The sequence below is a fragment of the Equus caballus genome, chromosome 11, assembly GCF_041296265.1.
Source record: "Equus caballus isolate H_3958 breed thoroughbred chromosome 11, TB-T2T, whole genome shotgun sequence".
Lineage (NCBI taxonomy): Eukaryota > Metazoa > Chordata > Mammalia > Perissodactyla > Equidae > Equus > Equus caballus.
In genome coordinates, this window is record NC_091694.1 from 44,051,121 (window position 1) to 44,069,578 (window position 18,458).

Here is an 18,458-nt window from a genome sequence, read left to right on the forward strand (position 1 = left end):
AGACTGGTCAGATCAGCCTTGAAGCACAAGCTGCTGTTATCACCACGCACAACATGAGGAGAACAGCAGGTCAGGAGTGGTTTTAAGAGATGGTCCTGCTGTGAACCAGCACAGCACAGACCTTTGGATTTCAAACAAGGCTTGCTCGGAAGCAGGGCCCGGGCTGGAGTGGGGGCCGGAGGGGGGCCTTGGCCTCACGTTAGTGAAGTCCTCAGATTTAGACTCTTGACATTATGTGCAAATGAGATTACAAAACTGCCACAAGGAGATACCCTGACACTTTTAAAAGAAGACCTCATCACACAACTTCAGGCCAATGTCCCAATGCAAGGCCACATTGCTTAGGGTGCATGTGAATTCCTTTAAAACAATTAATAAATTCTATAATTGTCTTATGAATAGCACAGGTTGCTGGACATTGCCATCTGTGATAGAACATTAAAAAGTTAACTCTAAAGATGATGAGTGATATTTAAATCATAATTGGTACAATACTCCCTGTTTCGTCAAAATTTCTGAAATGAGATTTTGCTGCAAAAACTATGGCATTTTGTGTTGGTCAAAAGAGTTCAATCATTATACTTCTGTGTATATATACAGAAATGTATTATCACATCACAATTTTTGTTGTTAAACACATTAACAAGTCAAACCTAAACATTTAACGTATGTTGCAATTTTTGTAAACCTGCTTTGAGATTTCTTGATTAATTTTTTTGATATACAGAGACTCTCACAAAATGGAAGTGGCCTGGGGCCTCTCTCAACCCCTGAGTGGCCCAAGTGAGGCTATGGTCTGTGTGGGTGCTCTGGCCATGGAGGAACTGGTCAGGGACCTGTGGCACCCCTGAGGGTCAAAGTGTCAAGATGGCCCGAGCCCAGCCAGGTTTGAGGCCATCAGTTCAATGGCCTTCCTCCAGACTAGCTGACTTACTCTCACCCTACTTTTAAGCTTTGCTTCGGGGGGCCCCGATACTCACTGGTAACAGTTGTTGTTGAATTTGTTGTAGCTAGCAAAAGCCAGTAGGACCCCAAAGCCAGGACCGAGAGAGAAGAAGATCTGAGCAGCAGCATCCACCCACACCTGGAACACAGCAGAGGTCAGGGTAAGAGCCGGGACCCAGGCCGCCGCTGGGCACCAGCAGGGTTGTGCCCTCATGCCTCCACGTGGCTGTGTGCAGAGGTGAAAAACCAGCTCCAAGGCTCTTTCCAGGGTTGGCCACAAGTGCAAACAAATGTGGTTTCTCTTCCCACCATTTAGGCATAAACCAGTCCAGTGGCCTCAAGTATACTTTTCATGCTTGTATTTATGGTTTACAGCATCACTGCAGACTTGCCGCTGAACCCAAATCTCAGCTGTTCCTACCGTCCTATTCAAAGGACCAGCTTCAGTGAGTGAAAGGACAGGTGCGCACTATTTTCCTCATTATCTTACCCCCGTCTCCAGGAGTTTCTGCCAGTTGGGTTTCAAGTAGAAGAGAACACCCCTCCAGGCTCCGGGGAGGGTGGCCCCCCTCACCAGCAGGACCGAAAGGATGACGTAAGGGAAGGTGGCTGTCACCCACACCACCTGGAAGGAAGGGAACAGGTGATCACCCTGTGGATGCTGGTGTCTTTTACTCTTGCAAACCTCCAAGAAAGGAGATCTACCTCTTTTTTACTGTAATTTCAGGAGGCAAGGTGATGTGGCAGAAAGATCACAGCCTTTAGACTCAGAAGGGATCTGATCCACTGCTTGCTGGTACTAACTACCTCTAAACCGCCCCCCCCCCCCACCGTAAAATGGGGAAAACATCCAGCAGGAGACAATAAAGTACCAGTGTACATAAAGCACTGAACATGGTCCATGATAGGTTTTTAATAAATTATTGCCATTATTATTCATTGTGAAACCATCAGTGGGTTACAGGAATTTTTTTTTAATTATATAATAGTTCTTGGGATTGGCCCATTTCCAGAATTTTTCTAACAGATTTTATGAAGAGAGACTAAGCATCATGGAATGTGTTTGGTATTGAAGGAAACAATGTCTCCCTGTCTATGGCTGTCCAGGTTTCTGAGTTCTGACTTTGAGGTCCTCTGGGTCCCCTTGGCAGGAGCATCAGCAGCCAGAGTCCTTCTCACCTTGCCAGATGTCTTGACACCTTTCCAAATGCTAAAGTAGATAATAGTGAAGATCAGCATGATGCAGAGAGCTAGCTGCCAGCTGATGCCCCCCAGGTCCTGGAGTCCCTTAGATCGATGGACCTGCAGGACGTGGCGCCTGGAGTGAAAGACAAAGAAAGGCCCATGAGATGGTCTGAACAGTGACCTGAGCATCCTATCATTGATACCTCTAGGAGGGTGCCAAGAGGAAAAACGGACACTGTGCTGCATAGACCAAGTGGTACTAAGTCTTAGGAAGAGCCAGGACTGGCTCTGCTCATCCTGAAAGAGGGAACAGCACATTCAGCCAGCCGACCCTGGGAAGAGTGTTCCGCCCAAAGGCTGGCTTGCAGGCCTCTCCTTTCCTGGCTAGGAACTAACGAACCTGGAAATGTGACCAACACAACTGGCTTCTGGGTCCAGGAGGATCTGGATGTGTGGTTAGTGGGCCCCTTCCATACCCCAAAAGAGCTCTCTCTTTGGGCTGCCATTGCCTCAAATTCCAGCATTAAAGAATACTACCTACTCCAGGCATCTTCTTCCAAAGGGTAGATCCCACTTATGAAGTGAATACCTGAGACAGAAACTATTTGAACAGTTTCAAATTATTGAAGTAGCAGGAAGCTTTGATTCCATGACAACTGGCTGAGAGGAGGGCCCAGGAAGAAGGGCAGTTTCGATGCAGGGGAGTAATTCTGGAATGTAAAGGTAGAGGTCAGCCTGGACACGTTGGGGCAGCCTGGAATGGCATATCAGGAAGGCGGGGGATGGCACAGAGAGCCAGATTATGGAGCACTCCAGGAAGAGTTTCCCAACTGCAAGTCCAGCCTGGGGCCAGCCCTGCCACTCCCTCACTCACCTTCACTCACCTTCACTCCCCCGCCCTGAGAGCATCACTTCCAGAAATCCATCAGGAAAGAGGTGAGGGGCCCCAGGCCCGCACCCTCCTCCTCCTAAGAAGCCAAACCCCCGGGGTGTGGCCGGCCCCTAACAGACCACCCCCTCACTTACATGCACTTACGTGTAAAATTCTTCTGCAGGCGACTTTGAGTGGAGCGTCCAGGTGATGTTGTCATCAGAGAAGTAGTTGGTGCAGTTGCCGGTGTTCCAGGAGTTCCTGCAGCTGGTCCAGGGCAGCTGGTCCGTGAAGGAGGAGATGAGGTAGTACAGAGCCCAGGCCATGATGGTGTTGTAATAGGAGGCAATGTAGAAGGAAATGACGCAGATGGCGTAACCGATCCCTGGGAGAGAGAAGGTGAGGGAGGCCACGGGTAAGGGCGGCCCAACAGTGAAAGACTGAAACAGGGCGCTGGAGGGCTCTGCAGCCCGGGTGAGCGCCAGCGGTAAAGGTGGGTGCCGCCATTCATTTCATTCCTCGAAGACTCTGGGAGATGGCGGGATAGTGCCAATGTGGTAAATTCCTTATATGTATTTGCAAGATTTCAGGTTTTAGAAAATGTGTGTGTATGTGTTGTTAATGCTTTGAAGTTTTTCTATTTAGTTTACTTTTTTTTTGAGGAAGATAAGCTATAAGCTACCATCCGCCGCTGATCCTCCTCTTTTTGCTGAGGAAGACTGGCCCTGAGCTAACATCTGTACCCATCTTCCTCTACTTTATATGTGGGATGCCTGCCACAGCAAGCTTTGACAAGCAGTGCGTAGGTCCATAACCAGGATACGAACTGGCGAACCCCAGGCCACCAAAGTGAACCACTGCGCCACGGGGCTGGCCCCTGCTTAGTTTACTTTTAATTGCCATTTATTCTGTTTCCCTTTAACAATCTCTTACCACTTAAGCAGTCAAAAACTTAATTACTCAAGTTATCTCCCAGGGGTCCCTAAGGCTGATTCCAGAGGAAGGTCCAATTCCCACACAGTGACGGAAATCCCCACTTCCTTGAAGGACACACTCACCCCCCCACCCAAGCCTTTCATTTACCTTTGAAAATGGGGCAGACTTTCCTCCATATGGAAATGCATCCATTTCGGTGGTACTGGCCCAGCGCGAGCTCCATGTAGAACAGCGGGATCCCCCCGAAAACGGCCATGACGGTGTAGGGCAGGAGGAACGCCCCTGAGACAGAGGAAAGACAATTTCACGCCTTGCCCACGTCTGTCCCAGGACAGCCCAACTGATCTGGACACCAGGGGTCACACCGAGAATCGCAGAGCCATCTGATGCACGAGCGTCACAAAGCCATCCTGTGCTGAGTGACCTCACGCAGTGCTCCCTGGTCTCAGGGCTTTGGCAGAAGCAGCAGTAGCCAGGGCTCCACAGTGGAAGCGAGGTTTTGGAGGAGGCAGAGAGTAACGGAAAGAAAGCTGGGTTTGGGAGTCAACAGAAGAGGCACGGGGACCAGTTCCACTTGTAAGTGCCAGGAGGACCCTGGGCCACTTCTCTCCGAGCCTCTATTTCCTTCCTATAAAATGACAGAGTTGAGGAGAGCTCAGGTTCTCAAACCCAGCCAATGCATCGTAATCACTGGTAAGCTTAAAAATCACAGCCGCCAGATCTCCCGAAGCAGGAGCTCCGGGTACAGGTATAACACAAACGTTTTAAGCTCTCCAGGTGATTCTGAAGCCATCAGTACACGGACCAGCGTGTGGGACCCTTGAAACAGATCTCCTGTGACAACTGTACAATAGCTGCAATAATCTACACGTCTCTGAATTAGTATCTTTGTTCATCTGTCTTATCCCTGACTCCAGACATTTGATTATTGATATTTGGCTATATTTCCATAACTCCACTGAGCCAGAGTGTTCCCTCCTGAGCCACCTTTGCAGATGTGGCTGAAAAGGGTAGTTTGTGACAGAATGAGAAAGCAAAGAGCTCCTGCATCACTGGAGATGCTGGTGTCTCCCGGCTCTCATGGCTGAGGCAGAATTTGGAAATGCCAAGTTGGGGATTGCTCACCTGCAGCCTGAGTTTTAGCCCAAAGGGTGGGTCTGCTGTGATTTTCCCCGATGACTTGCCCTTCCATAAAGTGCTTTGAACCTGGAAACCTGAAGTCAATGCAACTCAAAAAGATGCCACCTTACAATCACACTGGGTAAATCCAGCCCGAGAATAAGAACCACGTGTGTTCTCACGGTGGCATTTGTCCAGGGGGTTTACTTGACCAGCTTCGCAGTAGGGAATAAGTGGAGGAGAGCTGTCACTGGTGACGCAGCCCCTCATATAATGCTCAGGCTAAAGGTGAGTCCTCCCAAGCTGGAGATAAGGTGATTCCAGCTTCCGCTCTTCCCGGGCAGGGAGTGCTGGGCTCCCCGGGGCCCCCCCTGGAACTGCCTTTGCAGCTGCAAGGACCAAGGTCCTTAAAAGATGCAGCAAATCCAGGTATCTCTGTGTCAGGCCATGGCGGAAAGGAGGGGGACACAAATGAATTACCCCCCAAACTTCATTTTAGCTGCCCTCCCAAATCTGTTGGCAGAGCTCCTGTCAAAGTAAATATTGACCTGTTTGACTCCTATTTCTCGTCCTTCTCCTATCCTGATAGCAAGTCCAGTGTCAGCTAAGAGGCCCCAGACCTACTCACTCCTTTCCCCTGCTCTGCTCTCTGGGGCTCCCAAGTCCATGCCTACAGTCAGCTACTACTTTTGATAATCTACAAGTTATCTGCTCTGGAGGCATTAGGGGTGGAAAGAGGGACAAGAAATAAGGCTCTGGCCTCGAAAATCTAACACTCTCCTAGGAGAGAGAAGGCATTTCCACGTATGGTTGGGGTTGGCATTAATGTCATTCTGTGGCTGGGTTCAGCTCTGGATCATGCCCAGATTGTAACTAAGACTCTGGCTAGACCTGAGCTGATGCCCTTCTCCGACCTCACCCAGGTCAAAAGGCCCAAACGGGTCTGGGACCCTGGAGCCACCTCCCAGTTTTTCCTTACATAGGTCTAACGTCTCTGGACTCTTCTGAGCAGAACCTGCCAGCAGGAGTGAAGAGGCTCAGCAGAGTGCTGAGGGCCATCCCTCACGTCTCGCCTGCTGGAGAGTGGAGCTTGGATAATGCAGCAATGAGAGGGGGGCTCTTCAACAAATGAAGCACCAAAGATGCTGGGAAGCTGGTGAGGGCATGTTTGGGAGCGCTTTCAAGCAACTTCATAACCCAGAGAGCCTCAGACACGCTGACTGAAAGTTCAGGCTTACTGGAGATTTGTCTTGACTAGCCTGAAAGTCTAAGCAATCATGTTCCCAGACTCATATCAGTTAAACAAGACAGAAAAGACATGATTTATCCTCTGTTCTCCCAAGAAGATCCAAAGACCACCCCTAGGTCAGAGACTCTGCTCGTGGCCCATGATACTGACCCCCTCCGTTCTGGTAACATATGTAGGGAAAGCGCCAGACGTTGCCCAGGTCCACGGCGTAGCCAATGACCGAGAGGAGGAAATCCAGCTTCTTGCCCCAGGTCTCCCGTTCCCCTTGATGGACCTCAGCCACTAGGGTGGTGGTGGCGGCCAGGATGGAGTGCTGAGTGTCATCACCTGCACCAGGGCTCGGAACCGCTGAGTACCCATTGGAGATCTGGCCAGACTCCGCCTTATCCCCAGGGGCAGGGACCCCCTTCTGTAGGACTCCATCTTCCTGACAATCTTCTCCATCTTTACATGCTGACGGCTCCTTCTGGGAATTTAAGGGTGTAGTCTCCATCCTGCTGGCTAGTAGATGATCCTGACACCCATCTGCCGAGGACCTGATCCGAATTCTTGGTGCTCCAATCTGTGGATCTCCTCAGCCCTTCACGTCAGTGGGTCTGCAAGCTCTGTGGGAAAGGCACAGGGAGAAAGGAGAATAGAATTAGGTATTTTACTCGTCTTTGGTATTAACTCATCATACATCTTAAACCACATTAGTTAATGGGATTACAACTGCACCTGTTAAACCTGAGACATATTTGCTCTATGAGCATCAATACAAGCAACCTTTTCCAACTTATACAAAGTATCAAATCACAATCAAGTAAACTGAAAAGGAAAAAAGTAAAACAACAAAAATAGACAGCAAATCCCCAAGTTTTCGCACAGGCTCTACTCGAGAATGAAGTATTGACCCCACTTTGAGGGACTGGCAGCTCACGCCGGAGTTGACCACTGACTCAGAAGAACGTGAGAAGAGGGCTCACCTCAATGAAGCTTCACAGAGCCCTTCCTGCGTCCTGGATGCTGTGCTGGGAAAAGGACAAATAAAGAAGCACTTCCTGCCTGCAAATAGATACGGACAGTCCTCTCCATCACAGAAGAGGAACACTCAAAGGATGTTTTATATCAGCTATAGATACAACTTAAAAAGGAAAAGAGCAAAGGAGAGAGGTGAAAAGGCCACCCTTTGCAAGGCACCCCTCACTCCTTAGCTGCAGACTTTTTCTCACTTTCAGTAGCCCAGCTCGTAGAAACCTCTGGGCAGCTTCTAGCTGCTTCTGGCTGTGTCCAGACCCTCTGTGCTTCGGCTGTCTGCATTCCCATTATGCCTCTATGAGTCCAACCGGGCCAAACGGCACTGCTGCTCACCACTCCTTCTTCCTGCCACTCCCCAGCAACTCCTGAGGCCAATCCATTGGTGACTCTGCAACAGTGGGCAGGCGGGCACCCCTCATCCACGCCGGAAGAGCCAGGAGGTTACAGATGCCAGCATGACTGGTGTCTCTGTCCCCACGCGTCTCGGTGGGGAGGGCTGGGCCACGGCCCCCACGCCTTCATATTGCTGCCAAGGGCCGAGGTGCAGGCAAGTCAGCTCGGCTCTCTGGTTCGAGGTCTGGGACGTCAAACTTGGGGTCGAAATCTGAGCTCTTTTGGACTTTACACTTATGGCCTGTTATAAAGTAGTAAGGAGCCAAGACTTTGCAGCTAATTTCATTTCTTCTGGCCCTTAACTTTTCAAGCTCTTGAAACAGTTTGGGAGTTGAAACATGTTTCTGCTTAGCTCAGATCACATACCTTTCTAGGACAAGATGTCCAGCGATGACGGCTACCACTATTCACATCTGCAAAGACCTGACACTAACCCTTCAAATCCAATGAAGGGCGAGGAATTGGTAGCTAATAAAAATGGCCTCCTATCTATTTGGGGCTTTCAGTGACTGTGACTTAACTATCCACACGTGGAAGTGTGAAGACGAAAACGAAGTTAAGTGAAAAATCACAACACAAAGTAGGAGATTCACCCTGATGACCATGGACGTAAATGCCAGCAAGGATCAGACATAAACACCAGGGTAGGCAAGTAATTAGAGTTTTGTGTTTGTTGGGTTCTTTTTTTCTGTAAAGTAGAAAATAAAAATTTAAAAGGTATTAATTGTTGCCAAAAATATCTACAGCAACAAGACAGAAGCCAGCCCTATGGAGCTGGGTGTGTGTGTGTGTGTAAGAGGGTGGGGTAGTGTCCTAGGTTCTACCCTATCAGTTCTTTGGTCCCCACCCACAACCCTCCCTCGGGCTCAAGGATACAAACACCACTCGTAGAAGAATATGAATTTCTGACAAAGAGTGATTTGGATAAAACCCCATTCTGCTCGTCTTTAGGCTGCGGTCCGCCTCTGCCTGCTCTCCATCCCCCAGGACCTCAACTACACTTGACAGACTTTTTAAATAACCACACCTTCACCATAAGTAACCATTTACCAAGCCAAGGGATTTTTTTTAAGTTTATTTTTTTTTCACGAGAGAGATGATAAGATGTCAATATATTTAAATACACAGCTAAATTAAACCTGAACTTGATGGTCTCTGGTTGTGTTGTTGGAAGAAGGCCAGTGCACTTCCCTCCAGCCTATATCGACGACATGTTTTCCACATTAAACACTGGAGACCTGGAAGACCAGATGGCAGAGAAAAAGAGCCTCAGACATGTGGCCAGATGGCACCCAACTGACAGAGCTGCCTGCAGCCTGGGCCCCTGCCCTTCATCTTTTTTCTCTACCTTCGAAATTCTACCCCAAATTTTCTGGAGGAACTTCTTCCTATCTTTAATAATACGACATTCCTCTTATTTAAATTGCAACTTAAAGAACCACTGCACCCCCCAACTTTTCTCTGGCCTGTCCACCACGGTCTGTGGAAGGCAAAGTTCACTATCTCTGAAGCGAGGCGTTGGGTCCGGAGGGGGAATCAACAGTTAGCCATCCTCGTGACTCCAGCACCTTCCTGCTGCAGGAGTCAGATGATTTGTTCTAGATTTCAGTTAGTTGCTCCCTTGGGTTATTCTGCAGGGAAGCTGGCAAACGTGTGCGGGTTGGTGAACTTTTGGGGAGTGATGTGTGTTCCTCAGGGTCCTCAGGGGTTCAGCCCCCACAGCATCTGATCTTCATTGCTTGGCAACTGTAATGAGCAGCTCCTAGAACAGTAATATACTCTTCCCTATTTTTGTTCTGAGCATTACAAAGGTCTTGTTTCTGGAAATATCCCCCAGCATTTTTTTTTTTTAATTTTATCAACAGGCTGAAATGGCCCAAGTTGTAAGAAAACCTGTTAAGGGCACTCCTCAGCCGACTCACGACTTCAGGTTGCCTCTCCCCAGAAGTTGTTCTCTCTCTGCCCAGCTCTACTTTCTAGGGCTCTCCTATTGCGCTCCCACCCTGAACATAGAAACTGGGGTGCAAGCACGTAAGTTACAGCCACTTGAAGCCACCAAACAAGCAGGAGACATCTCCTTTTCTTTGATTCACTCTTCTGCCTTTCCCAATTAGAAGAAAACTCCTCCCGGTTACTAATCGGGTTGGCGAGGAGCAGATGGCCCAGATTGGGGCCCGTTCTGCCTAAAGGATGCTGCCTGTGGATCCTGGACTCCTTCCCCTCTTTTCTGATTCTACAGAGCTCTGACAGACCAGGAGGTAACGGCGGTGGAGAGCGAGCTGGCCCCGGAATACACAAGTAAGAGTCATTAAGAAGGTTGGTTTCTAAGAATGCTCTCTTGAAAGCTTTCTTTTTTCAAAGATATTTTTATCCTGCTGGGTAGAGAGATTGCAAATGAGGTCAATAGTACAGCTGTAATCTCCCCCAGGTAGCCCTTGAGCTTCTCCGTGCCCAGAAAAAGCCCAGAAACCTTTCTTTGCACCTGAATGTGAGCCGTTGTCCCAGACTGAGCAGGTGAGAGGCTGCAGGTGCTGCCTCGTATCCCAGGTCCTCTGTGGGACGACAACCTGACAGGCAGGAACCTCGTCCCATGTGTCTCTGCACACGAGGCACAGCTGGACTTTCTGTTGACAGGCTGCCTCCTCTCAGCCTGGGGGGTGGGCTAATTCCCTCCACCTCCCCATTAGTAAAAAGGATTGTTTCCATTTAAACTCCTCCGGATCAAATCTCCATTCCTCTTTGATAAACTCCGTCTCTGTAGTCAGGGGAACCAGCATGGAACACGCAAGTGATTCCAGCGATTACTCATGAAACCACCCAGCCCTGGGGTCACGCCGGTGACCTGATTTATCTGTTTGACGCCCATCAGCACGCTCTAAGCAGAAATCCTATAGAAATTTTGTACTTTGACTTCACATGTTGAGATCAAAGTGAGTTCATTTCTCAGGACACAATTTTCATTTTCAAGAAAACAAAGTCAGCATGAATAATGGGTTTATCACTGAGATAAGATTAACTACAGGTCATGGAGCCAAGGGGCAATCTGCATTCTCTACTCAGAGGGAGTCTAAACCCCAGAGACGCCTACCAAGGATGACAGGATTTAGCCCTGGTGCTGCGAGCGCAGTCCACACTGAACCCGACCCTCTGCCGCGGATCAAAACCGATTCAGCAAAGATACACTGTATGCCTACTGTGCGCTGGGCTCTTGGAGACAAGACAGACACAGTCCTGCCGTCACGGAGTTCATGGCACACGCCAAAACCCAACTGGTAGGAAAAACAAGAGTCTGCGTAAGACGGGAGAGGAAGGTGCTGCTTCTAAGTGCTGCTGCCCATCCTGCTGTCAACTGAGACTGCTGCTGAGCTGCCGCGGCGTGCTTAGGCGCCTCACATTTCCAGCTGCAGAGCTGCCCTCAGACTTTCAGAGTCTTCCGCTGCTGCTACTGCACAGCTTCTGTCACTGGCCCCTGGGTTTCAGTCGGTTCTGGCTCACAGCCTCCACAGCGCAGACGGCGGTCCGTGTCTGCACCTGTTGAAGGCGCCGTGGCGTGCTCTGAGGCACGCGCTGTTGTAGGTGGTAAGCCCCAGGGACTCCCTGCTCGTCTTTCAAACAAAATAAAGAGACTTCGTGATACGAATGGAGAGAGTAGAGAAAATTTGCTTGTTTTTTGGATATAAGGGGGTAGAAATGAACCCCATTAGCACAACTATCTCCTTATCCAAAGAATTCTTTGTAGGAGACAGACTTTAATTTTTTGGAGAGGAACTAAATAGGCTAAAATCCTCAGGGCTTTTTGGGCCACTTACCATGAGAAAGGAAGAGTCTCTGTCCAGAACTTCCCCTGCCTGGGAGAGGACAGCTTCGAGCTTTTCTCCACTGTAAAATCTAGACTGTAAAAGCTAGACGATTAGCCATTTGCGGTGGGGTTAAGATCATGCCAGTGGCCGGGTAAAAGTACAATGGGTTATTTATTTTGACTTTAATAAAAAGAAATGGATTTGGCATGGAGAGGCACGAATCGCCCTCCTCTGGTGAACACAAACAGTCAAGCCTGGACTAACCACCTTCCAGAGACATCACTTAACCGTCCCTGTGTGTCCACACCCCTCGGCTCTCCTGTCTCACAGATCTGCACCCAGGTTTCAGATCCACCGTTTACTGCCTATGGGACTTCGGGCAGGTTGTTTAACCTCTCTGAGCTCCCATTTCCTCACATGTAAAAGCAGACCATTAAAGTTCCCACTTCCTAAAGGCTGTCATGGGAATTAAATAAAAGTATGACAAATGCTTAACTCCGTGTCTAGCAGATGGAAAGCATCAAGAAACTACAGTGAGTCGATGGCCACTACACCAGCACACTTACACAACCCATTCCGCTTTTCTACTTCACAACCCAGTCAGGGAAACTGAGGCCCACAAGGCTAAGTGATTCAGAGCCCACAGCACAGCAAGTGGGCAGCTTGAGCTAATAGCTAGGGCCTCCTTCCCCTTCCAGGGGCCCTCACTAGTTCATGATTGTTCCTCTCAATCGGTGGCTTGGAGTCGCTGGGAAACTTGTCAACAGCAGATTCCTGGGTAGCTCTTCCTGAGATTCTAATTCAAGAGATCTGCGGGGGTGCTGCATTTTTAACAAGCATCCCAGGTTATCAGGGGTGGGTGGGCCACTGAGCATGCCCAGTACATCCCCACCATACAGGTTCGTTCTCTCTAATTACCCTGCATCCTCCGAGGCCTGGCTTAAGTTTCTATCCACCTCCTCCATGAAGCTTCCTCTCACCTCCCAAGCCCAAGATGATCTCTCCCTACTCTGCATAATTACTCCTTCATCATGCACCATTGATCGTCATGTATCATTGGTTGTCTTTTGATGTATATTTGCTTGGCATCCCCCTGGAGCAGGGGTCATGGCTTATACAGCTCTGTGCTCACATACTTGCTGACCCCTGTGTACAATGCACAGCTCCCAGCCTGGACGTTCTGTTTTGGGTTTCCTGGGTGCAGAACCAGGGAACCACGGCTGCCATGCTGGCCGGTTTGGGCCTCGGGGAGGCTGTCCTCTGTCTTCCCCCGGTCCTATTCTCAGGGCCCTGCCCCTCCTCGCTCCTCACCCATCAGGAAGATCTGGGCACCTTGAGGGCAGAAGGAAGACTGTCGCAACAATAATTTTCATGGACTATGGACTAGAAAAGACTGACACGTCCAGGATTACAGAAGAGCCCGGGTTGGGTTGTGCCTTTAGAACTTGAATCAAGTCGGAGCAGGCACAGCCGTCAACCGCCCGTGCTCCAAACGTGAGCTGCTTGTTGGAACTTGGAATACACATTCTTCCCACAGAAATAAATGTTGTAAACGTTGGTTAGCCTCCTGAGCTGGCTTACAAAACCAAAGTCTAACCTTAAAATACTAAAACATCTACGAGGCGAGCTGGAAAACTCGGCATTGTTAAGTACTACAAAAGGGGGTGAGGGGCTGACAATCAAACTGATCAGAAGTTATTTCTCTATTTATTTTAACATTCTTTCCGGTTTTAGAGGAAAACTAAGGAGAGAAGGACATGGAAGGGGAGAAAATTGTATAGCTTCCACGGAGGCATCTTTTTAGGCATCTTTAAAGAGCTTTAGAAGTTGATGACATGAATTCCTTTGTTACATTTAACTTCACAACTTACATTTTTTTGCAGAAAACAAACGTGCTTTCATTCTGTTGTTGTAATACCTTTCAATGGGCACAAGGCCAGGAGACAGACTTGGGAAAGTGGAACAGGTGATGTGTTCGATTAGGCAGGGTTACTTACGAGTGTCACTTACACCTTCAAACATTCCTTTACTGTTGTCATGAGGCAATTTATGTGGTAAATAGAAATCAAGATAAAAAATATGGGAGCATTTCCAAACACAGATTTTCTTTTTCTTTTTTTCTTTTCTTTTTTTTTTCAAAGATTGGCACCTGAGCTAATAACTGTTGCTAATCTATTTTGTTTTTTTCTTTCTGCTTCTTCTCCCCAAATCCCCCCAGTACATAGTTGTATATTTTAGTTGTGGGTCCCTCTAGTTGTGGCATGTGGGACACCGCCTCAACGTGGCCTGATGAGCGATGCCATGTCTGCGCCCAGGATCCGAACCTTTGAAACCCTGGGCCGCCACAGCGGAGCGGACGAACTTAACCACTCGGCCACAGGGCCGGCCCCAGATTTTCTTTTTCTTAATATCAGTATATTACTAAGACTACTTACATGTAAAATGGATATGATTAGACCCATAAAGGGAGCCGAGAGAGAGAGGGGAGAGAGAAAAGCAGACCCAGGGGGAGGGGGTTATTAAACGAGGGTGGATTTACCTGTGGCAGCTGAGCAAGGTGGAAGAGAGAAGGGGAGGAAAAAGGGATTTGAGGTGGAATTAAATAAAACATGAGTGATGAAGATGAGAGGAAAGGGGGAACTGGGCCTGCTTCTCTGGATGGGGCAGATAGGGGGAAGAACAGGGTGGGGGGAGAGACGGGGTCAAGCAGCAGAGTGCAGAGGGGCACAGAGGCCACGAGTGGCCACCTCCTCAGTCACAAGACGTTTGTGACTTGGGTGAAGTTGCTTGAAGGTGCCTATACTCTTAGGTCAAGAAGTTCGGAAATGTGCTTTACAAGGAGTCACATACACAGTTTGGGGACATTCATGAAAAATCAGTTCATCGTTACACAGTATTGATCTAGTTCTCAGATGCACTGAGATGAGGGCAAGAGACAGGTTCTCACCCACAGGAGCAAACGTCTCAGAAAGTAATCCGGTGCCACCCCAGAATAGCCATCTCCTCTCACCCCCAGTCCCTTCCCCTCTCTTCCGTCCCTGTCCCAGGCCCTTTCCTCTGAAACAAGGGAAAGAGGCGGCTCACTTGATTAGCGTTTAAAAACAACACACCCAGGGGAGAGAAGGACCAGAAGCACAGAGACTCAAGTTCTCGGCCAGCTGCGTCCTCCAGCTCGGTGGGCGGGTTCGAGCAAACCTCCGGGCAACTTGGAGCAGCTCACCTCCAAGGCCCTTCCAGCTCCGTCCTTGCCTAATTCTAGGGAGTCCCTTAGAGGAAAAAGTTCAGTTCATTTTATTTTCATTCAGCAGCTCAGTAACAAAGGAAATAAAATGTTCTTTTCTCCTGAATACTCCCAGAAAGGCCACACAGAAACACAAGAAGGCAAAGGCCCCCTGACTTGCTCCCTCCCTCCCACCGAGCCCACCTACAGCCTCCAGCTCGGGATTGTCCAGGGCACACAACTGGCTCTCCCAGTTCTGCTACTCGGCCTTGCCCAACCGCCCCTTACCTCTGCTTTCCCTGCCTCAGATAACTGGACCTCAAGGTCCCAGGAGACCTTCCCCATGCCATGGGCCACTTGTCAGTGCCTGGGAACCCTGGCCATCATCTTCGTGTCTCCACGTCACTGGGATTCATCTCTCGTCCTGCAGTCCAGGGGTTTCTGGGGCTAATGGAGGCCTATCCAGTCCTGTCTTTAAAAAGCCTATGGCTTAAATACCCACTGACAAGCACCCTTGGTCCAGCGTTGGGGTGGTAGCAAGGGAGCCCCTGCCAGGTGCCAGGGGAGCCAAAGGAAAGAGGAAAATAAGGCAGCCCAACTGCTTCACACGGCCTCTTCTCTACTCATTTTGTCACCCATGAGACACAGGACTGGGGAAACACTCAGATTTAAAAATGTGTTTGTGACATTCAGTAAATGAGCATTCATCTTCCCAGTCACCAAGAGCTGCAAAGGTCAGGCTGGAGGGAATGGCCCCTGGGCAGAGACGTTACTCAGAGACCATTTCTGAACGTGGACCCAAGTCAGCAGGACGAGCTCTACCAGAAATAAGGCGGCTGTGTCAGCCGATGGTGGGTCGTGCCCACCCTGGAGAGCAGTTCACCCCTGGGCCGAGGGAAAATCATTTGTGCCAGGTTTCTTCTAAAGGCTAGTCTTATCTATTTTCCACCTGGGTCCCCCCTAGAGAGATGCCCGTTTTCTTTCCTTAGGGTGCTATTTTGCCTGGTTAAGCCCAGAAACTGATTCCCTACAGGAGCAGGCTGAGCCAGCACCACTTGCTCCAGGAATGGAGAGACGGGTGCTTTATCAGACCTGTGACTCCACATGCAAGCTTGATCCAGGCACATGACAAACCTGAGGGGAGTGCGGCCGACTGGCAACAGCTCAGTGCCTGGAGAGAAAAAATCGACACAGCCCAAATCTGCACCCTCCAGAAGCCGTTTCTACTGCACCACACCCTGGGCGTCCTGCAAAGGGGACTCGGGCAGTCGGGCCCCTGTTGGTTGACCGTGGCTGCGGTGCAGGACTTGACCGTGCGTGTCAGTGTGCAAAGCCGCCTCCTCACAGTGAAAGCCGGGGGCATCTCTAGAGGATTCTGATTTGATGGCAACATCTGGGCAGAGAGTTCCAGCCCTCAGGCATTTTGTACCATTATTTCAACTCGTGTTTGCTCAAAGCAGAGAGGTTGGGGTCCCAGGCACAGAATGAACCGGAGGGGTCCTGGACATCATGTTACGCAGGGCTCCCTCCTCCCCGTCACACGGCGCCGAGTTCCGTGAGTCACAGACGAGCTGATCTGTGACTGGGAATAACTAAGGTCCAAGGCACCTTCATAAACTGACAGAAAAGTGACTGCGTGTTTTCCATTTGGCCATCAGGCGTCTTTATTTAAAAAGTCAAGTCATGACCATATCCTGTTGATTCATTAAGCCAAATTAAAAACTCCTTCAGGCAGCTCTGCCTTTGTTCTCCCAAATTACACCATTTGATGAGTCTGAAGGAGAAGGAACTGCCACTTACTGGCTTAATTTCTGGAATTACCTGTGTTTCTCCTTGGAGGCAGGTCTCCAGGGGGTTTTTGCAGGCCTGCTGTAAGAGACGCCCCCTCCAGCCAAGCACCTCCGTTCCACAGGCACCTCACCCACTTGTGAAACTCTCTGACATGCCTCTCCAAGTTTCATCAAAATGCCCAGATAGCTCTGAAAATCCCCCAGAGAGGAATTTCCGAGGTTTTGCCAATTCCATTAAAACTCCAACATTATTTTGTCCCCACCCCCACCCCACCGCCTGCCCCCAGTATATATATTTCCTAAGCAAGGAGACTGAAAGCAATGGGTTTGAATACCTGTGCTGGTGTCACATCTCTGAAATGTTCTAGATGGATCACCAGAGGGTTGAGGGGGCTTCTGATTAATTGTGAAGCAGTCTCAATTGGCTCTTATTCAGGTTCAGTGAAAAAAAGAAAACCCCATGCCCCAAACAGCTTGCTTAATTTGCAGGAGCCCCATAAGAACCTGCCTCTCTTCCATGATGGAAGCAGTCACCCCGACCTCAGGCTGACGGAGGGAAATGTAAGCCGTCGGACATCAGTGCCTCCACACAGAAGCACGTAATGGTACAAAGAGCCAAAGCTCTGTGTTTCCGTCCACTCCTGACAGTCTAAACGCTGCTGCTGCCCATGGCGCCCCTCGGTTTCAAGAAACACAAATCCCAATGTTGCTTTCCTAGACATTTTTCCTATGTAACCGAAAGCAAAACACATTAAATATTTGATCTCGTCTTACTATGATGAAAGCTAGCAGACTCATAAATAATCCATTGACCTGGTTCATTTTTCTGGACAAAATTGATCATAAAAATACACACACACGAGCCTTCATAAGGTCTGACTCTTAGAATTTTACCCCCCTCAAATTCTTTAGAACACTAACTGAAAAAGGAATTCCATAGGCAAAGGACTCAGTGCAAAAAGAAATGCTCTCTCTCGTGTTCCTTAGCTACAGAGAGCTTTTTCAAAAACAAATTTGAATGTATACATTTTTCAAGCAACTGATGGTGACACACTTCTACTGTGTAAAACCGCCCGCTGGAGTTTGAGTTTTACATAAATTCTGAATGGCCTGTGAGACGGCCGAGCGGGCATCAGCTCTGCCAGTGAAAACAACCCAAGCGCACAGAGACTCGTCCCACTTAACTGTCATTCAGAGATTTCTCTAGATATTTGGGCACTTATGTCAACCAGAACTCTCCCTGCAGAAACGCCTTTCCATAAAGCCACTTGCACGCGATGGCAGTAAGTAAAGATCAAACACAAGGTATGGGTTTTAAACTAAAGCAACTTTTCCCAAGGCGCAAGACAGCACTTTGCTTAAGACCATCTTTACAGGGTCTTCCTCTGGGACTCAAAACATCACAAAGCCCGTGCATGCAACAGACAAGGGAGCCCTCCAAAGTCCCCTCGTCCACTCCACGTTCACCTTTTCCCTCCAGCCCGTCTGCTGTCCACACTCGCTCCTACGGAGAGGGCAGCAGCAAAGCAGGAAGCCCACCGCACAGGCGCACACATGCCCTCGCCAGCGCCTGGGGAGGTGGAGCGGGATGAAGTTCTGGAAAGAAGTGTGGATTCGGAGCGACAAGGAAAGCGGACCCACCTGCCGGGAGTCCGCGGGGAGGCTGGTCCCGGGGCTCTGCGCGCGGGGACCCTCGCGCCCTCGAGGCACCGGGGCGGCCGCTGCCTGTGCGGGAGCAGGCGCCGAGCGGCCGTATTTGTACTCTCGGCCCCTCACATGGTCTGATCTCTAGATAGCCGCCGCCAAAGAGCTCCTTAAGGATTTTTGCGTCACTTTGAGCCGCACAAACTTTACGGTTCCCCGCGGCTGCGGCTCGGCGTTCCTCCCGGGTAGGGGTGGCCGCCGGGGCGCGCTCACAGGGCGGGCTGGGGGG

At 49.6% G+C, this 18,458-nt stretch overlaps 1 protein-coding gene across 2 annotated transcripts in view; it reads right to left on the minus strand.

The window, feature by feature from the left end:
* The window catches only part of SLC6A4 (solute carrier family 6 member 4), a 37,473-nt gene extending 19,015 nt beyond the window's left edge, over positions 1-18,458 (minus strand). The window contains exons 1-7 of one of the 2 annotated variants that reach the window (XM_014735870.3): positions 18,167-18,458; positions 6,456-6,910; positions 4,085-4,219; positions 3,167-3,386; positions 2,125-2,263; positions 1,436-1,570; positions 981-1,084 (exon numbers count right to left, since the gene is read on the minus strand). In XM_014735870.3, the coding sequence (XP_014591356.2) occupies positions 981-1,084; positions 1,436-1,570; positions 2,125-2,263; positions 3,167-3,386; positions 4,085-4,219; positions 6,456-6,798 (1,076 nt within the window). In that variant the 5' untranslated portion in view covers positions 6,799-6,910; positions 18,167-18,458. 2 annotated transcript variants of the gene reach the window in all.